This window comes from Crassostrea angulata, chromosome 8 (genome assembly GCF_025612915.1).
Source record: "Crassostrea angulata isolate pt1a10 chromosome 8, ASM2561291v2, whole genome shotgun sequence".
NCBI lineage: Eukaryota > Metazoa > Mollusca > Bivalvia > Ostreida > Ostreidae > Magallana > Magallana angulata.
The window spans coordinates 56435570-56458199 of NC_069118.1; the positions used below are offsets into that span (position 1 = coordinate 56435570).

A 22630-nucleotide genomic window follows, 5' to 3' on the forward strand; every position below is an offset into this window, starting at 1 on the left:
AAAAGTCTTTGACTTAAGATATATGATATAAACAACATCACACTGTTGTCTTGATCTCGGCCCAGGTATCATGGGCTTAGGCCGATACCAACCGCTCGGGCTGATACTATGGCCGAGATCAAATCAACAGTGTGATATTCTACATATATGCACTTTTCCTGATGAGCAAGTCAGATTGAAGTTTGTCTGACTTAAGTTTCCTGTTACTGTATTTGAGGTTTCGGCGTCAGCGTTGGCGTCCTGACCTGGTTAAAGTTTTTGTTGCAGGTCCTGTATCTAAGTTATGACTTGTCCTATCTTCACCAAACATGCATTGATGATGCATCTGGACCTACTTATGGACTTGAAAGACTTAGATGCTGAATCTGGGTCCTAAATTTCAGATGGTGGAGGAGGCTAAGGTTTTTTGAGCAGGTTGAAGTTTTTGTTGCAGGTGCCCTTTGATAGCAATATCTAAGTAATTGCTGGTCCTAACTTCACAACACTTGCATGGATGGTTTGTCTTATGATCATGATGCTCCAGACATGTTTGAATGCTGAATCTGAGCCTTAGGTTTCAGATGCTATACGTGGTTAAGGTTTGTAGAGCTTGTTAAATTTTTTGGAGCAGGTGCCCTCTGATGATTATATCTTAGTTACTACTGGCCCTAACTCCATAAAACTTGCACGAATGGTGCGTCTTATAAAAGTGATGCACCATTGAGGCTTGAATGCTGAATCTGAGCCATAGGTTTCGGATGCTGGAAGAAGTGTAGGTTTAATTAAAGAGCTGGTTAAAGTGTTTGAAACAGATGCCCTCTGATGATGATATCTTAGTTATTACTTATCCTAACTTGACCAAACTTGCATGGATGTTGCGTCTTATGATACAGATCAGCTGAGAGGCTTGAATGCTGAATCTGAGCCATAGGTGTTGGATGCTGGACAAAGTTAAGTGTTTTGGAACAGTTCACATGTTTAATAGATAATGGTACTATTTCAAACTGGCTTAGTTGATAAAACTATAAAATGAATGAATCGCAGAGGTAGCTTCAGATGCAGAGCTTGATCTCCATTATCAATGATGCTAAAAATATATCTTAGTTATAAATGGTCCTTACTTCACAAAACTTGAATGGATGGTGTGTCTTATGATATTGATGCACCTGAGAGGCATGGATGCTGAATCTGAGTCATAGGTTTCGGATGCTGGAGGAGGTTCATATTTCAATAGCTGGTTAAAGTTTTTGAAACAGGTGCCCTCTGATGATTATATCTTAGTTATTAATGATCCTAACTTGACCAAACTTGCATGGCTGGTGCGTCTTATGATACTAATGCACCCGACACACTTGGATGCTGAATCTGAGCCATGGGTTTCGGATGCTGGATGAGGTTTAGTTTTTTGGAACATGTCACACGTTTTTTTAGATAATAGCTTGCATTGTTGATTTACTATATTATAAATAAAACGCAGAGGTAGCTTCTGATGCAGAGCCTGATCTCAATTATCAAGGATGCTAAAAGAATCTACCTCACTCAAACCTGCTTGATAGATAGATGTGTTTGTTGTAAAATGATATATTAACACGATTCCTATATAAAGTATTGAATAATATGATACACAATTTTTTAATATGACACAATATAATATCATATGTTATATTGTAAAAAAGTTTGATGATATGATGATATAATTGTATAAATTTTTTGATATTTCATGATATGATATTGTGTCATGATATTATTATGTATAGTATTTTATATTATGATACAATTTTGTTTAATATGATATTCTATTATTTATTATATTATCTCATGATACTGTTCGTATGATATTGCAATATATAATATAATTGTATTATATGATACAATATTGTATAGCATAATATTGGTGTCTATAAAATACCATTATATATCATAGAATTGTATAATATGATAGTATTATATAATATCATATCATACGGTATTGTGTAATATGATATCGGTTTATATTATATATGATTATATCACATGAAATTGTAATTTATGATAGTATTATATGAAATCATATATCATACGATATTGTATAATATGATATTGGTTTATGTTATATATGATTTTATCACATAAAATTGATATAATATAATATAATAAAATTGTATTATATGATATTGTTATATATATTATTGTATCGTATGATACAATATATATGAAATAATTATGTATAATATATAATATTTTCCTATAACACATGATAACGTATCACATGATACAATATCATATTATGTATCAAAAATGATACAGTATCATACAATACAATATCATACTAAATTATACAATATAATATCATATGTTTCAATATTATGAGGTAGTATGCGATATGATATTGTATCTTGATATTGAATTGTATATCATTCTATTTTGATTTAATATATACTATGATATGTAACATATGATATGACATTATGTGAACAAATACAACTATTTATAACACAATTCAATGTCATATTATATTATTACTTATTTGGTTAGTTACTGACTCACTACGGAAATATATTGGGTTGATCAATATCATACATGTAGATGGCGAGGCGAAGCCAAGCCGTCTATGAGATTGATCAACCCAATATATTTCCGTAGTGAGTCAGTAACTAACCTAATAAGTGTTTTGTTTTCCCGAGGACTATTTATTCACAAATAGCGATGATCTACGCAAAGCCATGTACAAGATGCCTAACATCTCGTCCAATTTAACTCATTTAAACTCTTTAAAATATTCAATCTCACATTTCAAATACTCTTTAAACATTTTTGCTTCACCCAGGTTTACTTACAATGTTTTGTTGCTATTCAATTTTAAATGTTTTTTCCCTTTCCTCGGCAGAGATTTGAGCAAATTTCGACGCTGCCGTTTTGTTTTACTCTAGACAAAACAATGTGACAATTTTCCGATCGGGTTCGGTATTTTTGTACTACTCATGAATGTAAAAACTTTCAGAAAATTACAAAGTTCTTCATGCAATAAATCTAATTATTTCATTAAAATTAATAATTACGTATAACCTATCACATAAATACATCGCAACGTGTTCGAGGTTCGGCCTTCGTTACTATTACGCATGCGTATTTACTGTAAACAAAACACATGCAGGGCTTGCAAAGAATCTCCTGGACAGGTTTGTTGATTAAAATATGTCTATTCTACTTCTCATAGGGTGCTGCTCTCGATACGGAATAATATGTTCCGTCCGGTTTGGTTTATTGTTTTATCGGTAATGGCAGCCATGTGCTGAGGTATAATAGTAACGTATTATTGGATCTAAGAACCTCGATATGGACCTTGATCTGATTGGTTGCCTACTAACCATATTTTGTTAAGCGAACTCTCATTGGCTAATGGTGGTACGTTCAAATCCTCCAGATCTGACAAGGAGCTAAAAATCCGTTGATTAAAACTGTGTGAAAACAGAATCATTGCCTTATGTCAAGAAAGGTAAGAAAAACAGAAAGAATAAACAACAATAGAACAATATATTCCACAACCTCTAATTGACTTGAAAGTATTTTTATTCTGTAATTTTTGGAGTAAACATCAATGCCGAATACAGATTGAAATCGTAATTTACAAAGGGAGGATTGTGTGTGTGTGTGTGTGTGTGTGTCTATAGATATATATGTGTGTTTGTGTGCCTGCGTGTGTGTCAATCAAATGTTTTACCATGTATTTTGTTAAACCACAATCTTTTCTATAAAATTTTAATTGTGAACCGCACAACACATTTACTACAAGATGTAAACAACTTTAAGCATTCATTTTCGAGCATATTTTTATCAGTTTATTAAAAAAAATTAAAAGAGCATTAAATGCTTCATATTTACAACACTCTACACTTTCCAACTGAATTATTTTGTTACTTTCTCATTCTACTTTCTCATTCTACGTCAATCATCCGCCTGAAACTACGTAATGTTTAATTATGACATCATGTGGCGTAAGAATACACAGTGGAACAGTGGAATATCAAAACTTTATAACTTTATTACATGAGTGATATCCACCGCATATTGAGCTAAACGTGATATTATTAACTCATTAGATTTGTTACCGACTGTTTACAGAAATTTGTGGGTTCTGTGAAGTCCATAAGAGGCGAGGTGTTATAAATATATATATATATATATATATATATATATATATATATATATATATATATATATATATATATATATATATATATATATATATATATATATATATATATATTTAAGTATTGAATCCTTATTTTTTGAAAGATATAGTCTCATAACTGCAACGGTGTGTGCATACAAATTGAATAACGCGCGTTAGCGCGTTATGAAAATTTGTTTGCACACACCGTTGCAGCTATGAGACTATATCTTTCAAAAAATAAGGATTCAATGCTTATATTTACATTTTTTTACCTTCTTGTCTTGTACGCAAATGGGAATTATACCTCAAAATTACTGTATTATCCTATGGGTAAGTTCAAATTAATGGAAGAGCCACTGTAACAGCCACAAGCGTGATCTTTGATTTTCGCTTGTGACGTTGTATTTATCAGCGTTCAACGTTTGTGACGTCACAGTTAAAACTCGTCATTTAACCTTTTAGTACCCTTTCTGCGTTATGGTGCTATATCTGCAGTAGCTTTACATGCAAAATATACGTGGAATGTAAATATTTAAGCATTGAATCATTAGTTTTTGAAAGATATAGTCTCATAACTGCGCCGGTGTGTGCATACAAATTGAGTAACGCGCGCTAGCGCGTTATGAAAATTTGTATGCACACACCGCTGGAGTTATGAGACTATATCTTTCAAAAAATAATGATTTAATGCTTATATTTACATTTTTTAACTTCTTGCCTTGTCTGCAAATGTAATTTATAGGTCAAAATTTCTGTTTTATCCTAAGGGTAAGTTCAAATTAATGGAAGAGCCACGGTAACAGCCGAAAGCGTGAACTTTGATTCTCGCTTGTGATGTTGATATAAATAAGAAATTCGCCTAGGTGTGTGATATAAACCTCAGGGCTGTGATATAAGATTTATATCGTATACTTATGGAAAATATACCCTTTTCCACCCTGTGCGATATAAACCGAAAATTCGCCTAGGGATGTGAAATAAGATAATATAATATCGGCTATTATGACGTAGAGTTCGATATGCTTCGTTCAACTCCGATCTACGAGTATGAAGTCAAAAAGTTACGTCGACGTCAACCTAGTATACAAACAGCTGGCGCAAAATTTCATGGAAGTTTATCAGAGATGGAATATATAGACACGGAGCGATTTGTTAACAAAAATCATTCATCACATGATATTTTTATTGATTCTTTTATATTTTCTATAAGTATATGATATAAAAATCATAATGTGGCAATTTTTATATATATAGTCTGACGGCTCTCGGGGTGATATGCCGCGACATCGGGCTAATATAGGATACGATATAAAAATTGCCATATAATAATCTATAAATATATATATATTTTTTTTTTTCTTTTTTTTTTGCAGAAACCATCACTTGCCCTTAATAAAGTGCAAGCACCAGGATTTCTAAAATATGACTTGAGTAAGATACCACCAAAGTTAAGGAGGAAAAGTAATGTTTGTGCTGCAAGCAGTTCTGCTAAATTTGTCAAGAAATCAGCTCCATTGTCCATATTCAATGAAGAGTTAGACGTGGTAATTTTTTCTCTAATTAGATTGAAATTAAAAAAAAAACAGGTGAATTTTGCATTACATTTACATTATTAGTTGTTTCTTAAATATTTTTAAGCCAAATGAAGTTCCTCCGACCATGGAAGAAGTTTCTGCAGCATCCTGCAGTATTCCTATTGAGAACAATTTCAAACTTTATTGTCTTGGAATTGTTGAATCACAGTATTTTTGTCCGTGCAATGGCAGCATGACTGTATTTGCTCTGGCTGATTTTGATGAAACAAGAAAGGAACTTCAGGTATGCATTAATATTCTTGCATTTACAGATATATTTTCACTTTGGAAAACCTGCAGATGATACTGATTTTCTGTATTTACTTTATCAAAAAATATATGTATGTCCAAGACATTTTTATGCATCCACTTGTCATACAATATATGTTTATGTTGATTTGTCAGATCTTTATGTGGACTTGTGATATTGATGTCAGCATGACAGAAATAAGCCACCATATATATATATATATATGGAAAGTAATTTTGAAATCTGCCCATAAATTTGAGAATTTGATAATAAAGATTTGATTTTTCAGAAGCATCAGATACAAACTGTGAGAAGGAAAGCAGTCAAATTTGAAGGAGACACTCGATGGATTTGCTTCTGCTCCTGTAATCCACTGCATGCAGAATATGTGGATGCATTGTCTGCAAATCTACTTACTTCATATGAAGGTTAAATATGTTGTACTTTTAAGTATTATCTAATTGGATTTAATACCTATTCTGTTATTGGATGATCTGTTTGCAGGGATGGGGTCGATTACTTTCAAAAGTAATCTATTAAATTACAGTTACTTTGGGTTTTAAAAGTAATCTATTACAGGCTAATTACATCCATTTTTTAAAGTAATCGATTACATTAGATTACTTTTCCTCATTGTAATCATGATTACTTGTGATTACTTTAGATAACATTATTTGTTATTCAGTTTTTTCATAGTTTAAATGTTTCATTTAAAAAAACAGTGCATTTTATTACAGGACTCTTTATTCTGGTATCAGTGTAATTTGTAGCATTATTTACAAGCCTTTTCATTGCATTTTATCATCATTAACATTTGAAATGTAGAGTCATTTAGCCTGCATCTATCTGGTCTGAAGATCAGAAATTAAATAAGCACAGTATGTGAACTGTTTTCTAATGCGCTTAAAAGCAAGGACTGTTGAAAAGCAAACTCATTCTATCGTGACTGGACATGAATTTAAACATGCCCAAGGGCAATAAAGGAATACTGGCCAACTTTAAGACTGAACCTTATTCACAAAATATAAGATCCAATGAATAATGATTTCAACCTATTGAATTTTGCCATTGTAATCATAAAAGTAATCAAAAATTAATCATGATTACAGGACTTTTTCACAGAGTAATCGATTAAATTACGATTACTTGTAATCAGAAAAATGGATGATTACTGATTACTCATGATTACTCAGCAACCTGTAATCGATTACAGCTGATTACGATTACTGATTATGATTACCCTATCCCTGTCTGTTTGTTTTAGATTTCTGTTGCAAATGTAATACTGTACATGTATTTATTTCTACTGACCAGATAATGCAAAAATCATGAATCCATATACATGTATTAATATGTTAGAAGTATGTTATAGAGTACATGTATATCTCTTCAGCAATTCATTTTGTAATGCAGCTACAATCTTGGCATCCTCGCTAGCTAAGGGTTTCTGATCTGCACCACTCCTGAAAAACTCTTGGCATAAATCAGCCAGAGCAAATATGCTGTCATTGCATTGCACGGACAAAAAGGCAAGATTTTCTCCTGGATTTTGATTTGGGATTACTGAAACCGTTCGCCCAATAAAAAAAATGCAAAACATCTGTGTTTTAAGGTAGATTGCGGGTTTACTGCTTGCGAGAAAACCTACCCTGAAAATTTGTCAGCGTGATCCATAGGTATTTAAAATTTGATTTCTAAAATTTATTTGAGATTCGTCTGCGTGGTTATTATGTATCGTGTTTCAACACGGTGTCGCTGATTAAATCAAGCATTGCCATTTCAATAAAATAAATAGTAAATTGCATATCTTAATCGGGAATCGCATTTTAGAACAATAATTCTAGGTTTTAAACTATTTAGACAAACTTAATTTTTATCAGCACAATAACAGAAGAGATAATGTTGAATCAATTCATAGAAAATTATCAATAGGTGTTCTCAGCCAATTTTTTGCAAAACAACTTTAAAGATTTAAAAGATTTCGCAAAACCTTTTATTTTCATTATAACGTTAGCCCGATATCATCATTCTCTTAAGTCTGAGAAATAAAAAATACAAATGCTTAGATTGACTAGACTAGCTTCTTTACTCATCATTAGAACATATAAATTTTAATTAATTAGACATTATACTGATTTTATCGAATGCGCATATGCAATTATATATAATGTAAAGTAATGTGAAGAGAAGAACAATGGCTATTTTTTCTTTCCATGAAACTCTGAGTCAATAAATGCAAAATTAATTACTATACAACTATTGTCATAGTTTGTATGTTTGTAATCGTATACGATGATTAGCTAAAGTCAAATGAATTCTAATAGATCGGTGGTTGAAAATACAGAAGTTATAATTGTAAAAGAAGTGAAGCTAAAAAAAATGATTTTAAATAGAAGAGTTTCAACGCACAATCATACCTTATTAAACAAAATGTAACACTGTATTTCGATCACCCCTTTAAATTGTTACAACTTGATAATTAAAAATGTTTAGATTAACTGCATATAAGCTTTTTTAAATATTTCCTTTTATGTTTTTAAAGATCATTTGTCATTTTAGAAAAAAAAAATGTTTGGGTTTGCTATGACTCATTGACGGTCAACACATTACTGTAAATTCTATTGTGAAGACAGCAAACCTGCGACCTATGTTAATTAACAATGTTTCATACTGATTAGATCATGTGACAAAAAAGTTTCGACTTTTGAAAGCACGATATGCCAATTGTTGGTGAGTAGCTGTGCGGATCAGAAACCCTTGGCTAGCGAAAATGCAATCTTGGTAGACCTCAAAGATTGTTTTGACTCATCAATCTTTTGCAGTTCCATTTGGTACACATTATTTGAAAACTCTCATTTTTTTTTATTTACACGTATTTATTTTTTTTATTTGATATCTTCTAAACAATTGAGAACATTTACAATGTATATCTTAATTTAAAGGATAGAAGTTTGGAGGTAATGAAAAAATTAATTTAAATCATAACTTCAATTGTTAATTTATTACATATCTCTGGGCATTGCAAATGCATGTACATGTACATTTATATTTTTTGTGTATTTAATATATATTGTTTTATACTGGCATTAAGATTTGCACCATCTTGTTTAAGAAACTGTTTTAATAATATCAAGTGATATATAATAGAAGTTTGTACCTGATTGAAACGCTTCATTTTTTAAATTTCAGACTTCTCAGAAACGAAATGTATACATGTTAGAGTGGTTGAGAAGTTCACTGATGAATTTGATGATATTTCCCCGGATGTGTACTTCTCAGGTCAGTATCCTTTTCAGTGAAACTGATTGACACTTTCTCTTAAACACATAGTAAAACATGCAGGTAATGAATTGATGCATACAGGAAAGTGATTTTAATTCCTCTTGAGTTTAATATACATGTATATTGTGAACTGAATGGATATAATGAATCACGCTTGTAACAAAGCAAAATCCTCCCTCTCTGGCACTTCATTATAAGCATGTATTACTGTATACTATTTTGTTTATCTTTATTTCTGTTAGATCTTTCATTATGAGAATGTAAATGTAATGTGAGAATTTGCGAGTGGACGGGTGATCAGAATTGACATGGATTTCAGCGCCATATCAATAAAAGCAACTAATCTTATTTTGCGAGTGATGCTTCTCGTGAAATTACATGTTGATATATTCCTTGCATTTAATAAGGAATTTACAGTAGATGATAGTTTTTTTCCAACAAAATCTTGACAAAATGTCCATTAGATTTAAATTTAGAATTTATTTTCAGAGCATTCATATGGCAAAAAAGAGACAGAGGGACTGAAAGAGGTATTAATGTAAACTTCAAGAAAATTGATCTGTTTCTTTTGTGAATGCATGCATGTATTCATTATTTTGAGTTAATCTTGGTTTTCATTTACTTTGAGTTCTGGTTTATCTATATTGAGAGTAAAGTCGTTTTAATACCTTATCTATAATTTAGTAAGTTTAATTCTCAATGTAGAGGTCAAATTCAGTCTCAAAACAAAAATAAACACAACGCGAAGTACTGATAAAAACCTATACGGCACTGACCTGCTACATTATTTGGTGAACCGTGACCAGGATAGGGTTTGTACTACAATGGTCAGTGGCACGTGCTACTCACTTTGAGAGCCCTATTCAGTGATTCGGACTTGGCTGAATTCTTTTGTTGTTAGTTTCTATTGTATTGTGGGTTTTTTTTATTTCTTTAGCTGTCGCTTTTCTTTGTAATGGATTTGTGGGTTTGAGAATTCATGCATCCATGCAGATTTACCAGAAAAGAGAGAGAACGAGCACATGGCGAAATCTGTCCTGGAATGGAAGCTTGATGGAAGAACTGTTCCTCCTGGTAAAGTTATTTCTTCTCTTAGCGGTGAAAGGACTGCGAACGATAGCATTGTCTAGCCGCCTAACTAAAAGTCATTTTTTGAAAGTTGTCTAATCAAACTTATTTTTTCATTATAATGTAAACATTTATGTATATTTTCATTGAATATAAATGATTTGGTCAAACAAAGAGAGATAACTTTGTATTTTGGGTTAAAATAGCTCATTTCATAATAGAAAATAACGGAAAACGGAAATGTTTTTTAAAACATCTTTCCCCCCCCCCCCCCCCGTGTGAAACAAAAATTCCTTTTGAGGGGATTTAATTATTGTTATTTAGCATATTTTTACCAAAGGGTTTGTTGTTTCACGGGGGGGAACATATGTCTACAGACCGAAATACATTTCAAAAAAAGAATTTTGCTTTATAAACTTTCGAAAAATAATAAACAGATATGAATTAAAATAAAATTTTACTTTAATATATATGGTAAATATGTTAATTAAGTTTTTATGCACATATTGGCCGCTAAAAAATATTTTCCTCACTCATAAAGACCGGTTACAATGAAATTTTTTTGAGACCCCGCATTAGCAAAACTTGTTTAAAGAAAATTAATTTGATTACAAATTTTATTTTGATATAAATTGATTAGGATTTGATTATACTTTTTAGTAGAAAACTTAGTTTTTGAATATCTGTCAGAAATTCCGAAATATTTGGATGTAAAATGTAGGCGGGAAACGGGCGTTAGCGTTCGCAGTTCTTCCATTACAGTTGTCGTTCGTGGGTATTACTTCTATGTACAAGCCCGTCGACCCAGTATTGTACCCTTACTGCCGACCCGAGCATCCGAAGGGAATTGGCTAAATGTGTTTTGATATAACAATGCCAGTTGAAAGTTAGAGCGGTGTAGCATATTATGTCATTATAAACTTAGTTATCATTTACGTGTTCGTTGATTTGTTTATTTTTGTGGCTTATAAACTTAATTAGATTTTTTGTAAAATTTGATAGGTTATTAAACACACGTAAAACTAGTAGGTTAGTCTAACAGTAACTGTCCTCTGTCGATCTTGTTGACAAAACTGGGATAGTATGCCTGTTAATAACTGTGTAAACATAATACTTTAATGTACTGTAAAGTTCTGTGTTCTGTGTGATGATTTGATATATGGATTCAGTTATGATATTTATGACATGTTTATTAATAATTTTTCTTGATTTTTCAGACCACTTATTCACCAGTTTTATTGCAATTTATCCAGACACCAGGTTGACCAAAGTGAGATTTGGAAATGGACTGGAACCTGATACATTCAACTCCATATATTTCAAGTGTCTGATCGTCTTCATAATATCCGATGTTATACCGGTATCCACTGTGTTCATTCTGGAATCCGTGAAGTTTGTGATAATCGTGTGTAAATGTTGTGTTGTACCCATAGTATTATATCCCGGAATGTGTTCCAATTAGTGATTGCTGAGGACCATGGAGACTGGTGCTGTGAAATGAACTTAGCAATGTGACATATTCACCTGATTATGTTTTGCTTATATTTTGTATAATGTATGTTTTTTAAAGGGAATTTGATTGAAATGCACCACTCAATTTTAGTCAAATGCATAGCATTTGTCTTTAAAGGGGGAGGAATGTGGTAGATCGGGATTTCATTTCTATTTATTATTATAAGTATTCCGATCCCGATGTGATTTTATTCCATTACTTTGGTAACGCCCACTTTATACGAACGCCAATAACTTTAATGACAGTTGTCTTTGTTCTCTTTTCCGTATATAAACCAGTGTAAGTCCTTATTTGAAGAGGGAGACGGCTGGTTTCGCTAGCTACTTTTCTCCAAGCAGAGAGGGGGAGGGAGACGGCTGATTTCGCTAGCTACTTTTCTCCAAGCAGAGAGGGGGAGGGAGACGGCTGGTTTCGCTAGCTACTTTTCTCCAAGCAGAGAGGGGGAGGGAGACGGCTGGTTTCGCTAGCTACTTTTCTCCAAGCAGAGAGGGGTAGGGAGACGGCTGGTTTCGCTAGCTACTTTTCTCCAAGCAGAGAGGGGGAGGGAGACGGCTGGTTTCGCTAGCTACTTTTCTCCAAGCAGAGAGGGGGAGGGAGAAGGCTGGTTTCGCTAGCTACTTTTCTCCAAGCAGAGAGGGGTAGGGAGACGGCTGGTTTCGCTAGCTACTTTTCTCCAAGCAGAGAGGGGGAGGGAGACGGCTGGTTTCGCTAGCTACTTTTCTCCAAGCAGAGAGGGGGAGGGGGACGGCTGGTTTCGCTAGCTACTTTTCTCCAAGCAGAGAGGGGGAGGGAGACGGCTGGTTTCGCTAGCTACTTTTCTCCATGCAGAGAGGGGGAGGGAGACGGCTGGTTTCGCTAGCTACTTTCTCCAAGCAGAGAGGGGGAGGGAGACGGCTGGTTTCGCTAGCTACTTTTCTCCAAGCAGAGAGGGAGAGGGAGACAGCTGGTTTCGCTAGCTTCTTTTCTCCTGAGTCCCCGTCTCTTCTGTCTCTTTGAGGTCCCTGTTAAAGTTTGGTTTTAGGGTTGGGGATTTTAAGTACTTGATATTGACTTGTGTACCTATTTTGTTAATATAATAATAAATTTATAAAGGGTTGTTAATCTTGGTTTTCATTTACTTTGAGTTTTGCTTATTATATCTGGTTTATCTATATTGAGAGTAAAGTCGTTTTCATACCTTATCTATAATTTAGTAAGTTTAATTCTTAATGTAGAGGTCAAATTCAGTCTCAAAACAAAAATAAACACAACGCGAAGTACTGATAAAAACCTATACAGCACTGATCTGCTACATTTTATTGAATATACCTGTACATGTATATATATACATTTACATGTATCGACTTATATGGATTGGCCAGTTGGCAATTGTACCTTGATATAAGCTGTTTCCATTCTCATACAATTTGAATCAAATGAAATATTTTCATTTTAAAAATTAAATTGCTTTAATAGAATACTCCTTATGAAATGAACTTGAAACTAATAATACCTGGCAAGGCATAAACTATAGTTTATTTGTTGTGTTACACAAATTATATTTTTCGTAGGAAATAAATTTTTCAAAACTTATAAACATAATACAAACAATATCTAACATAAGAAGTGAACACAGATCTAAGGAATTTATGCTTGAGAAGTGTTCTTTACATAATGAAAGAAGTTAACAAAGTTGGGAATTGATATTATAACAATATTTTTTTTGTACTTCATGTAGTTGAGCACATGACTGAAAGTTTTCACTCCAAGAAAACCAAGGTTTTTGAGGGGTGAAATTTTCAATGATATACCCTCAACCGAATGTACAATTTTATTGCATGGTTAACCGTTATATTGTGAATTTTTATTGCATGATGCGTATCATAATAACAGTGAATCTTACACACAGAAGTTTGGCAGTAAACATGTAGTCATCATTTTTTGATACATGTACATAGTACCATCATCCAATAAAAATATGTTAGCTGTTCACAGTGTTGTTTTGATCTATCTGGCTGGAGGGCATGGTTTAAACCTTCAGAGTTTAATAGTACCGGTGTAGTGTATCTAAGAAATGCTTATTGATAATCAAATTCATGTTATTTACATGAGCATATAATAATGAATAATGGATACAATGAAACAATTTTATCTTATCCTAGTGATTGGTTCTAGATCGTTTTCCTTTTTATTATGTTTAAGATAATCTCATTTCACAATAGAATGCAGATCTTGTGGAATTGCCATTTGGAGATGACTATTGCCTAGTTTTATGTGGGATAATGCCAGGAGTTGTCACAGTCTTCGCTAGGAAGCTTCAGTGTTTTACTTGTCAAAAGGTACATTGCTGCCATACCAACCACATCCATTCCTACATAGAAAAGGCCTCTACAGACACAGTACCTGATATTGTACTGAAACTCATGAGAGGTATGGTAGATGAGACCTCTACTAAGACTTTTATCTACCATACTCTCTCAAAAAGATCCATACAATTTAGGCTCGATGTTGCTCTCCAAGCCACATTTTTAGATCCTGTGGCATATTGCATCAAGGAAGATGGAGTTCTAAAATTTCTTCCATTTGAAAGTGATATCTGTAGTGATTGTGGCAGCCAACTGGAAGCAGAATGTAGCCTTCAAGGGAATCAACCAATGCCACTTTTTTGCAAATATCAAGTATATGAAGTGTCAGGTAGGAATGTTTATATATTAATTACTCCCTTTATTTGTTAAGATATTCTAGATACTTCTTCTAGATAATATTGCAAGCTAGTATTTATAAACTATGTTCAAATCATGCATGTAAACGATCTGATTTTTTAATTGACAAAATCTTGTGAGATATTAGTTGTAAATTTATTCTCATCTTTATTTTTTGTTTTTAGTGTGACGGTCAGACCGGTTCGAATACCGGCGCCAGATAGCTCAGTTGGTAGAGCACCTGACTAGAGATTCAGGGGGCCCGGGTTCGAAACCCTGTCTGGTCCGTCATTATTTCTCCCATCTCGTTACATTTGGTGCCGTGACCAACCCCTGGAACTGACAGGTGAACCCCTGCCAGGGGAAGAGCCTGGGGTGATCTTCAGGGAAGAAGATCATTTAAGGGGGGAGGAATGTGACGGTTAGACCGGTTCGAATACCGGCGCCAGATAGCTCAGTTGGTAGAGCACCTGACTAGAGATTCAGGGGGCCTGGTTTCAAAACCGGGGCTGGTCCGTCATTATTTCTCCCATCCCGTTACATTGGAAAGAAATAAGTTCATATACAGTTTTGTCCTGATGAGCAGTACTGGCATATTGCACAAACTCACTAATTAAAATTAATGCTTACACTACATCACAAGTATATGTAACTAACAACTCTCTATGTACATTAAAGGCAAACAATTGTTGTTAAGCTTATTTAAAGAAGATGATAGTGAATATATGTAGTTATGGAAATTTGTGTAGCAAGCAATATTTAACCATAATTTTGTGTTCTTTACTTCAGTTTTTTGTAAGAAGTGTACCTCCTGCACAAACATCTTGTTCTTTGATGGTGGTGATGTCTCTGTCTTAAACATGAGGTCTTTTCTTATGCATCATAGTATTCTCAGAGACTATATGTGGCATTTCTTGTATGCAAGGTAAAATATGCATAATATGTTGCTTCTTTAAAGATCTTGAATAGGATTTGAAGATCTAGCTAGTGTTAAACAATTAAATGTTGTTTTGATGAGCTAAAGTCTGCAATGAATTGTTTCAACTGCTGTTGTATTAGGTTTTTTAGAATAGATTTTTTTCTATGGAAACATTAGTTACTAGTCCAGTATCAACCAAGTTTCAAGCATCTTTGTATAAAGTCAATGACGTCAGAAGCAAATTAAAAGGGGGGGGATGGGGGCTAGACTTATCAGAAATCTTGACAAGCCAAAAAAAAAAACACCCTAATTTCCAAAATCATGAAAATCCTAGCGGGGGAAGGATTATATATATACATCTATAACTCAAAAAAAAAAAAAATGAACAAAAAAATTCCCAAAATCATTAAAGTCCTAATCTGTTGGGGGGAGGGGGCTGCTAGTTAATGTATGACTCCAATTTTCAATATTATTTCATTTTTTTAAAGGTTTATGTTATGATATTGATAGTACAGAGTATACGAGGTTCTTGGATAGGGTTAGTATAGAGAAGGCAAGGTTCTTAGAAATGATTCGTAATATTATTACAAGGTTCTTAGATATGGTCAATATGTAGTAATCAAGGTTCTTAGATATGGCTCGTATATAGGAAATCAAGGATCTTAGATATCGTCTGTATAGAGAGGATGAGGTTCTTAGATAGGGTAAGCATAGAGAAGGCAAGGTTCTTAGATATGATTCGTAATAGTATTACAAGGTTCTTAGATATGGTCAATATGTAGTAATCAAGGTTCTTAGATATTGATAGTACAGAGTAGACGAGGTTCTTAGATAGGGTAAGTATGGGGAAGGCAAGGTTCTTAGATATGCTTCCTAATATTATTACAAGGTTCTTAGATATGGTCAAAATGTAGTAATCAAGGTTCTTAAATATGGCTCGTATAGAGTAAACAAGGTTCTTAGATATCGTCTGTATAGAGTAGACAAGGTTCTTAGATAGGGTTAGTATAGGAAGGCAAGGTTCTTAGATATGATTCGTAATAGTATTACAAGGTTCTTAGATATGGTCAATATGTAGTAATCAAGGTTCTTAGATATGGCTTGTATAGAGAAGTCAAGGTTCTTAGATATCGCCCGAGGTTCTTAGATAGGGTTAGTATAGGGAAGGCAAGGTTCTTAGATATGATTCGTAAAAGTATTACAAGGTTCTAAGATATGGTCAATATAGAGTAATCAAGGTTCTTAGATATGGCTCGTATAGAGAAGTCAAGGTTCTTAGATATTGTCTGCATAGAGTAGACATGGTTAGTATAGAGAAGGCAAGGTTCTTAGATATGGTCAATATTTAGTAAACAAGGTTCTTAGATATTGATAGTACAGAGTATACGAGGTTCTTGGATAGGGTTAGTATAGAGAAGGCAAGGTTCTTAGAAATGATTCGTAATATTATTACAAGGTTCTTAGATATGGTCAATATGTAGTAATCAAGGTTCTTAGATATGGCTCGTATATAGGAAATCAAGGATCTTAGATATCGTCTGTATAGAGAGGATGAGGTTCTTAGATAGGGTAAGCATAGAGAAGGCAAGGTTCTTAGATATGATTCGTAATAGTATTACAAGGTTCTTAGATATGGTCAATATGTAGTAATCAAGGTTCTTAGATATTGATAGTACAGAGTAGACGAGGTTCTTAGATAGGGTAAGTATGGGGAAGGCAAGGTTCTTAGATATGCTTCCTAATATTATTACAAGGTTCTTAGATATGGTCAAAATGTAGTAATCAAGGTTCTTAAATATGGCTCGTATAGAGTAAACAAGGTTCTTAGATATCGTCTGTATAGAGTAGACAAGGTTCTTAGATAGGGTTAGTATAGGAAGGCAAGGTTCTTAGATATGATTCGTAATAGTATTACAAGGTTCTTAGATATGGTCAATATGTAGTAATCAAGGTTCTTAGATATGGCTTGTATAGAGAAGTCAAGGTTCTTAGATATCGCCCGAGGTTCTTAGATAGGGTTAGTATAGGGAAGGCAAGGTTCTTAGATATGATTCGTAAAAGTATTACAAGGTTCTAAGATATGGTCAATATAGAGTAATCAAGGTTCTTAGATATGGCTCGTATAGAGAAGTCAAGGTTCTTAGATATTGTCTGCATAGAGTAGACATGGTTAGTATAGAGAAGGCAAGGTTCTTAGATATGGTCAATATTTAGTAAACAAGGTTCTTAGATATTGATAGTACAGAGTATACGAGGTTCTTGGATAGGGTTAGTATAGAGAAGGCAAGGTTCTTAAAAATGATTCGTAATATTATTACAAGGTTCTTAGATATGGTCAATATGTAGTAATCAAGGTTCTTAGATATGGCTCGTATATAGGAAATCAAGGATCTTAGATATCGTCTGTATAGAGAGGATGAGGTTCTTAGATAGGGTAAGCATAGAGAAGGCAAGGTTCTTAGATATGATTCGTAATAGTATTACAAGGTTCTTAGATATGGTCAATATGTAGTAATCAAGGTTCTTAGATATTGATAGTACAGAGTAGACGAGGTTCTTAGATAGGGTAAGTATGGGGAAGGCAAGGTTCTTAGATATGCTTCCTAATATTATTACAAGGTTCTTAGATATGGTCAAAATGTAGTAATCAAGGTTCTTAAATATGGCTCGTATAGAGTAAACAAGGTTCTTAGATATCGTCTGTATAGAGTAGACAAGGTTCTTAGATAGGGTTAGTATAGGAAGGCAAGGTTCTTAGATATGATTCGTAATAGTATTACAAGGTTCTTATATATGGTCAATATGTAGTAATCAAGGTTCTTAGATATGGCTCGTATAGAGAAGTCAAGGTTCTTAGATATCGTCTGCATAGAGTAGACAAGGTTCTTAGATATTGATAGTACAGAGTAGACGAGGTTCTTAGATAGGGTTAGTATAGAGAAGGCAATGTTCTTAGAAATGATTCGTAATATTATTACAAGGTTCTTTGATATGGTCAATATGTAGTAATCAAGGTTCTTAGATATGGTCAATATGTAGTAATCAAGGTTCTTAGATATGATTCGTAATATTATTACAAGGTTCTTAGATATGGTCAATATGTAGTAATCAAGGTTCTTAGATATGATTCGTATATAGGAAATCAAGGATCTTAGATATCGTCTGTATAGAGTAGATGAGGTTTTTAGATAGGGTAAGCATAGAGAAGGCAAGGTTCTTAGATATGATTCGTAATAGTATTACAAGGTTCTTAGATATGGTCAATATGTAGTAATCAAGGTTCTTAGATATTGATAGTACAGAGTAGACGAGGTTCTTAGATAGGGGCATGGTTCTTAGATATGATTCCTAATATTATTACAAGGTTCTTAGATATGGCTCGTATAGAGAAGTCAAGGTTCTTAGATATGGTCAATATAGAGTAGACATGGTTAGTATAGAGAAGGCAATGCACTTAGATATGGTCAATATAGAGTAGATATTGATAGTACAGAGTAGACGAGGTTCTTAGATAGGGTAAGTATGGGGAAGGCAAGGTTCTTAGATATAATTCCTAATATTATTACAAGGTTCTTAGATATGGTCAATATGTAGTAATCAAGGTTCTTAAATATGGCTCGTATAGAGAAGTCAAGGTTCTTAGATATGGCTCGTATAGAGAAGTCAAGGTTCTTAGATATGGTCAATATAGAGTAAACAAGGTTCTTAGATATTGATAGTACAGAGTAGACGAGGTTCTTCGATAGGGTTAGTATAGAGAAGGCAAGGTTCTTAGATATAAATCGTAATAGTATTACAAGGTTCTTAGATATGGTCAATATAGAGTAATCAAGGTTCTTAGATATGGCTCGTATAGAGAAGGCAAGGTTCTTAGATATTGTCTGCATAGATTAGACATGGTTATAATAGAGAAGGCAAGGTTCTTAGATATCGTCTGTATAGTGTAAATAAGGTTCTTAGATAGGGTTAGTATAGAGAAGGCAAGGTTCTTAGATATAAATCGTAATAGTATTACAAGGTTCTTAGATATGGTCAATATAGAGTAGACATGGTTTGTATAGATAAGGCAAGGTTCTTAGATATGGTCAATATAGAGTCAACAAGGTTCTTAGATAAGGGAAGGCAAGGTTCTTAGAAATGATTCGTAATATTATTACAAGGTTCTTAGATATGGTCAATATGTAGTAATCAAGGTTCTTAGATATGGCTCGTATAGAGAAGTCAAGGTTCTTAGATATTGTCTGTATAGAGTAGACATGGTTAGTATAGAGAAGGCAAGGTTCTTAGATATGGTCAATATAGAGTAAACAAGGTTCTTAGATATTGATAGTACAGAGTAGACGAGGTTCTTAGATAGGGTAAGTATAGAGCAGGCGAGGTTCTTAGATATGATTCGTAATATTATTACAAGGTTCTTAGATATGGTCAATATGGAGTAGGCAAAGTTCATAGATATGGTCAATATGAAGTAAACAAGGTTCTAAGATTTGGCTCGTATAGAGTAGACATGGTTTTTAGATATGGTTTGTATAGAGAAGGCAAGGTTCTTAGATATGGTTCGTAATATTGTTACATGTCTTTTAGATATGGTCAATGTAAAGTAAATAATGCTTTTAGTTTTTAATAGTACAGAGTGGACAAGGTTCTTAGATATTGTTAATAAAGAGTAGACAAGGTTCCTAGATACAGTCAGTATAGAGCAAATAATGCTTTTAGATATGGTTTGTAATACTTTCACAATGTTCTTTTATATGGTTAGTATAGAGAGGTAAGGTTCTTAGATATGGTCAATATAGAGGAGTCAAGGTTCTGTGATATGGTCTGTATAGAGTAGACAAGGTTTTTAGATATGGTTAGTATAGAGTAGACAAGGTTCTTAGATATGATTGGTATGGAGAAGTCAAGGTTCTTAGATATTGTTAGTACCGAGTAGACAAAGTTCTTAGATATGGTCAGTATAAACAGTGAAAGGTTCTTAGATTCGGCCATTCTGTATTGAATAGACAAGGTTCTTAGATATGGTTTGTATAGCGTAGAGACCATATCAAAGAACTTTGATTTATCTATACTGACTGTATCTAAGAACCTTGTTTACTCTATGCTGACAGTATCTAAGAACCTTGACTTCTCTATATCGACCATATCTAAGAACCTTGACTTCTCTATAATGACTGTATCTAAGAACCTTGTCTTTTCTATGCTGACTGTATTTAAGAACCTTTTTACTATGTATCGACCATATCTAAGAACCCTGTCTAATCTATACCGACTGTATCTGAGAACCTTGTTTACTCTGTATTGACCATATATAAGAACATTGTTTACTCTGTATCGACCATATGTAAGAACCTTGTCTACTCTATACTGACACTATCTAAGAACCTTGTCTACTATATATACTGACTGTATCTAAGAACATTGTTTACTCTATGCTGACCGTATATAAGAAACTTGTCTACTCTATGCTGACTGTATTTAAGAACCTTGACTTCTCTTTGCTGACCGTATTTTAGAACCTTGTTTACTCTGTATTGACCATATCAAGGAACCTTGTTTATTCTGTACTGGCCATATCAAGGAACCTTGTCTACTCTATACTGACCCTATCTAAGAACCTTGTCTACTCTATACTGACTATATCTAAGAACATCGTTAACTCTATAGTGACCATTTCTAAGAACCTTGTATTCTCTATAATGACTGTATCTAAGAACCTTGTTTACTCAATGCTGACCATATCTAAGAACCGTGTTTACTCTGTATTGACCATATCTAAGAACCTTGTTTACTCTGTATTGACCATATCTAAGAACCTTGTTTATTCTGTACTGGCAATATCAAGGAACCTTGTCTACTCTATGCTGACTGTATCTAAGAACCTTGTCTACTTAATACCGTCTGTATCTGAGAACCTTGTCTACTCTACGCTGACCGTATCTAAGAACCTTGTCTACTCTATACTAACCATATCTAAGAACCTTGTCTACTCCATACTAACCATATCTAAGAACCTTGTCTACTCTATACTGACTGTATCTAAGAACCTTGACTTCTCTATGCTGACAGCATTTAAGAACAATGTTTACTCTGTATCGGTCATATCTAAGAACCTTGTTTACTCTGTACTGGCCATATCTAAGAACCTTGTTTACTCTGTACTGGCCATATTTAAGAACCTTGTCTACTCTATGCTGACCGTATCTAAGAACCTTGTCTACTCTTTATTGACTATATATAAGAACCTTGTTTACTCTGTACTGGCCAAATCAAGGAACCTTGTCTTCTCTGTACTAACCATATCTAAGAAACTTGCTTACTCTGTACTGGCCATATCTAGTAAAGTTTCCTCGATATGGTTAGTATAGAGAAGGCAAGGTTCTTAGAGATGGTCAATATAGAGTAAACAAGGCAAGGTTCTTAGATATGGTTAGTATAGAGTAGACAAGGTTCTTGGATATGGTCAGCATAGAGTACACAAGGTTCTTAAATATGGCCAGTACAGAGTAAACAATGTCCTTAAATACTGTCAGCATAGAGAAGTCAAGGTTTTTAGATATGGTTAGTATAGAGTAGACAAGGTTCTTAGATATGGTCAGCATAGAGTGTACAAGGTTCTTAGATATAGTTTGCAAAGTGAAGACAAGGTTCTTAGATATAGTTTGTAAAGTGAAGTCAAGGCTCTTAGATTTTGTTAGTATAGAGTAGACAAGGTTCCTAGATACAGTCAGCATAGAGTAGACAAGGTTCTTAGATATGGTCTAGATATATATCTTAAAAGATTTCTCTGTGTACATGCACCTTCTGGCTAAATGGCTTTTAAGAAACCATGGTATATGACAATAACTATGCAGCTCTTTGTCAAATTTTAATATTTTGTACATGTACAATAATTAAGCAAAGATACTTATTCTGTATCTGGTTAATTTCATTGACCAAACAGAAGTATGCTTCCTGCAGTAAGGATTAATTATTGTGATGCCATTCTTTTTTGGGTTGATTGGCTAAATCGAGGGTCAACAAACTAATAATCAAATTAATCGAATTTTATAGATATGACTTTTTAGCTTCAATATTATATATCTTGCTTCAAACCTTGATGTGTAACCTTGAAAATTACTGTTTTGACTGTGATTTTTTAACATTTTAAAATGTTTTGTTAACAATATGGCATGATTTTACATATAATATATAATTAAATGCAAGACAAAAAA

The 22630-nt window shown here is 33.5% G+C and overlaps 1 protein-coding gene across 1 annotated transcript; it reads left to right on the forward strand.

The window, feature by feature from the left end:
* The first annotated feature begins 3267 nt into the window (after positions 1–3267).
* Positions 3268–12920, forward strand: LOC128158472 (uncharacterized). Its single transcript, XM_052821339.1, has 8 exons — positions 3268–3454; positions 5506–5676; positions 5771–5950; positions 6246–6384; positions 9146–9235; positions 9728–9768; positions 10176–10312; positions 11524–12920. The coding sequence occupies exons 1-7, from the start codon at positions 3443–3445 to the stop codon at positions 10209–10211; spliced, it is 669 nt and encodes a 222-aa protein (XP_052677299.1). The 5' UTR covers positions 3268–3442; the 3' UTR covers positions 10212–10312; positions 11524–12920.
* Positions 12921–22630: the final 9710 nt, after the last annotated feature.

What these genes read in the sequence shown, in the direction of transcription:
- LOC128158472 (XM_052821339.1), top strand. An exon ending in TCAATGAAGAGTTAGACGTG is followed by an intron (nt 5,677 to 5,770) that starts GTAATTTTTTCT and finishes AATATTTTTAAG; the next exon opens with CCAAATGAAGTTCCTCCGAC. An exon ending in CCCGGATGTGTACTTCTCAG is followed by an intron (nt 9,236 to 9,727) that starts GTCAGTATCCTT and finishes ATTTATTTTCAG; the next exon opens with AGCATTCATATGGCAAAAAA.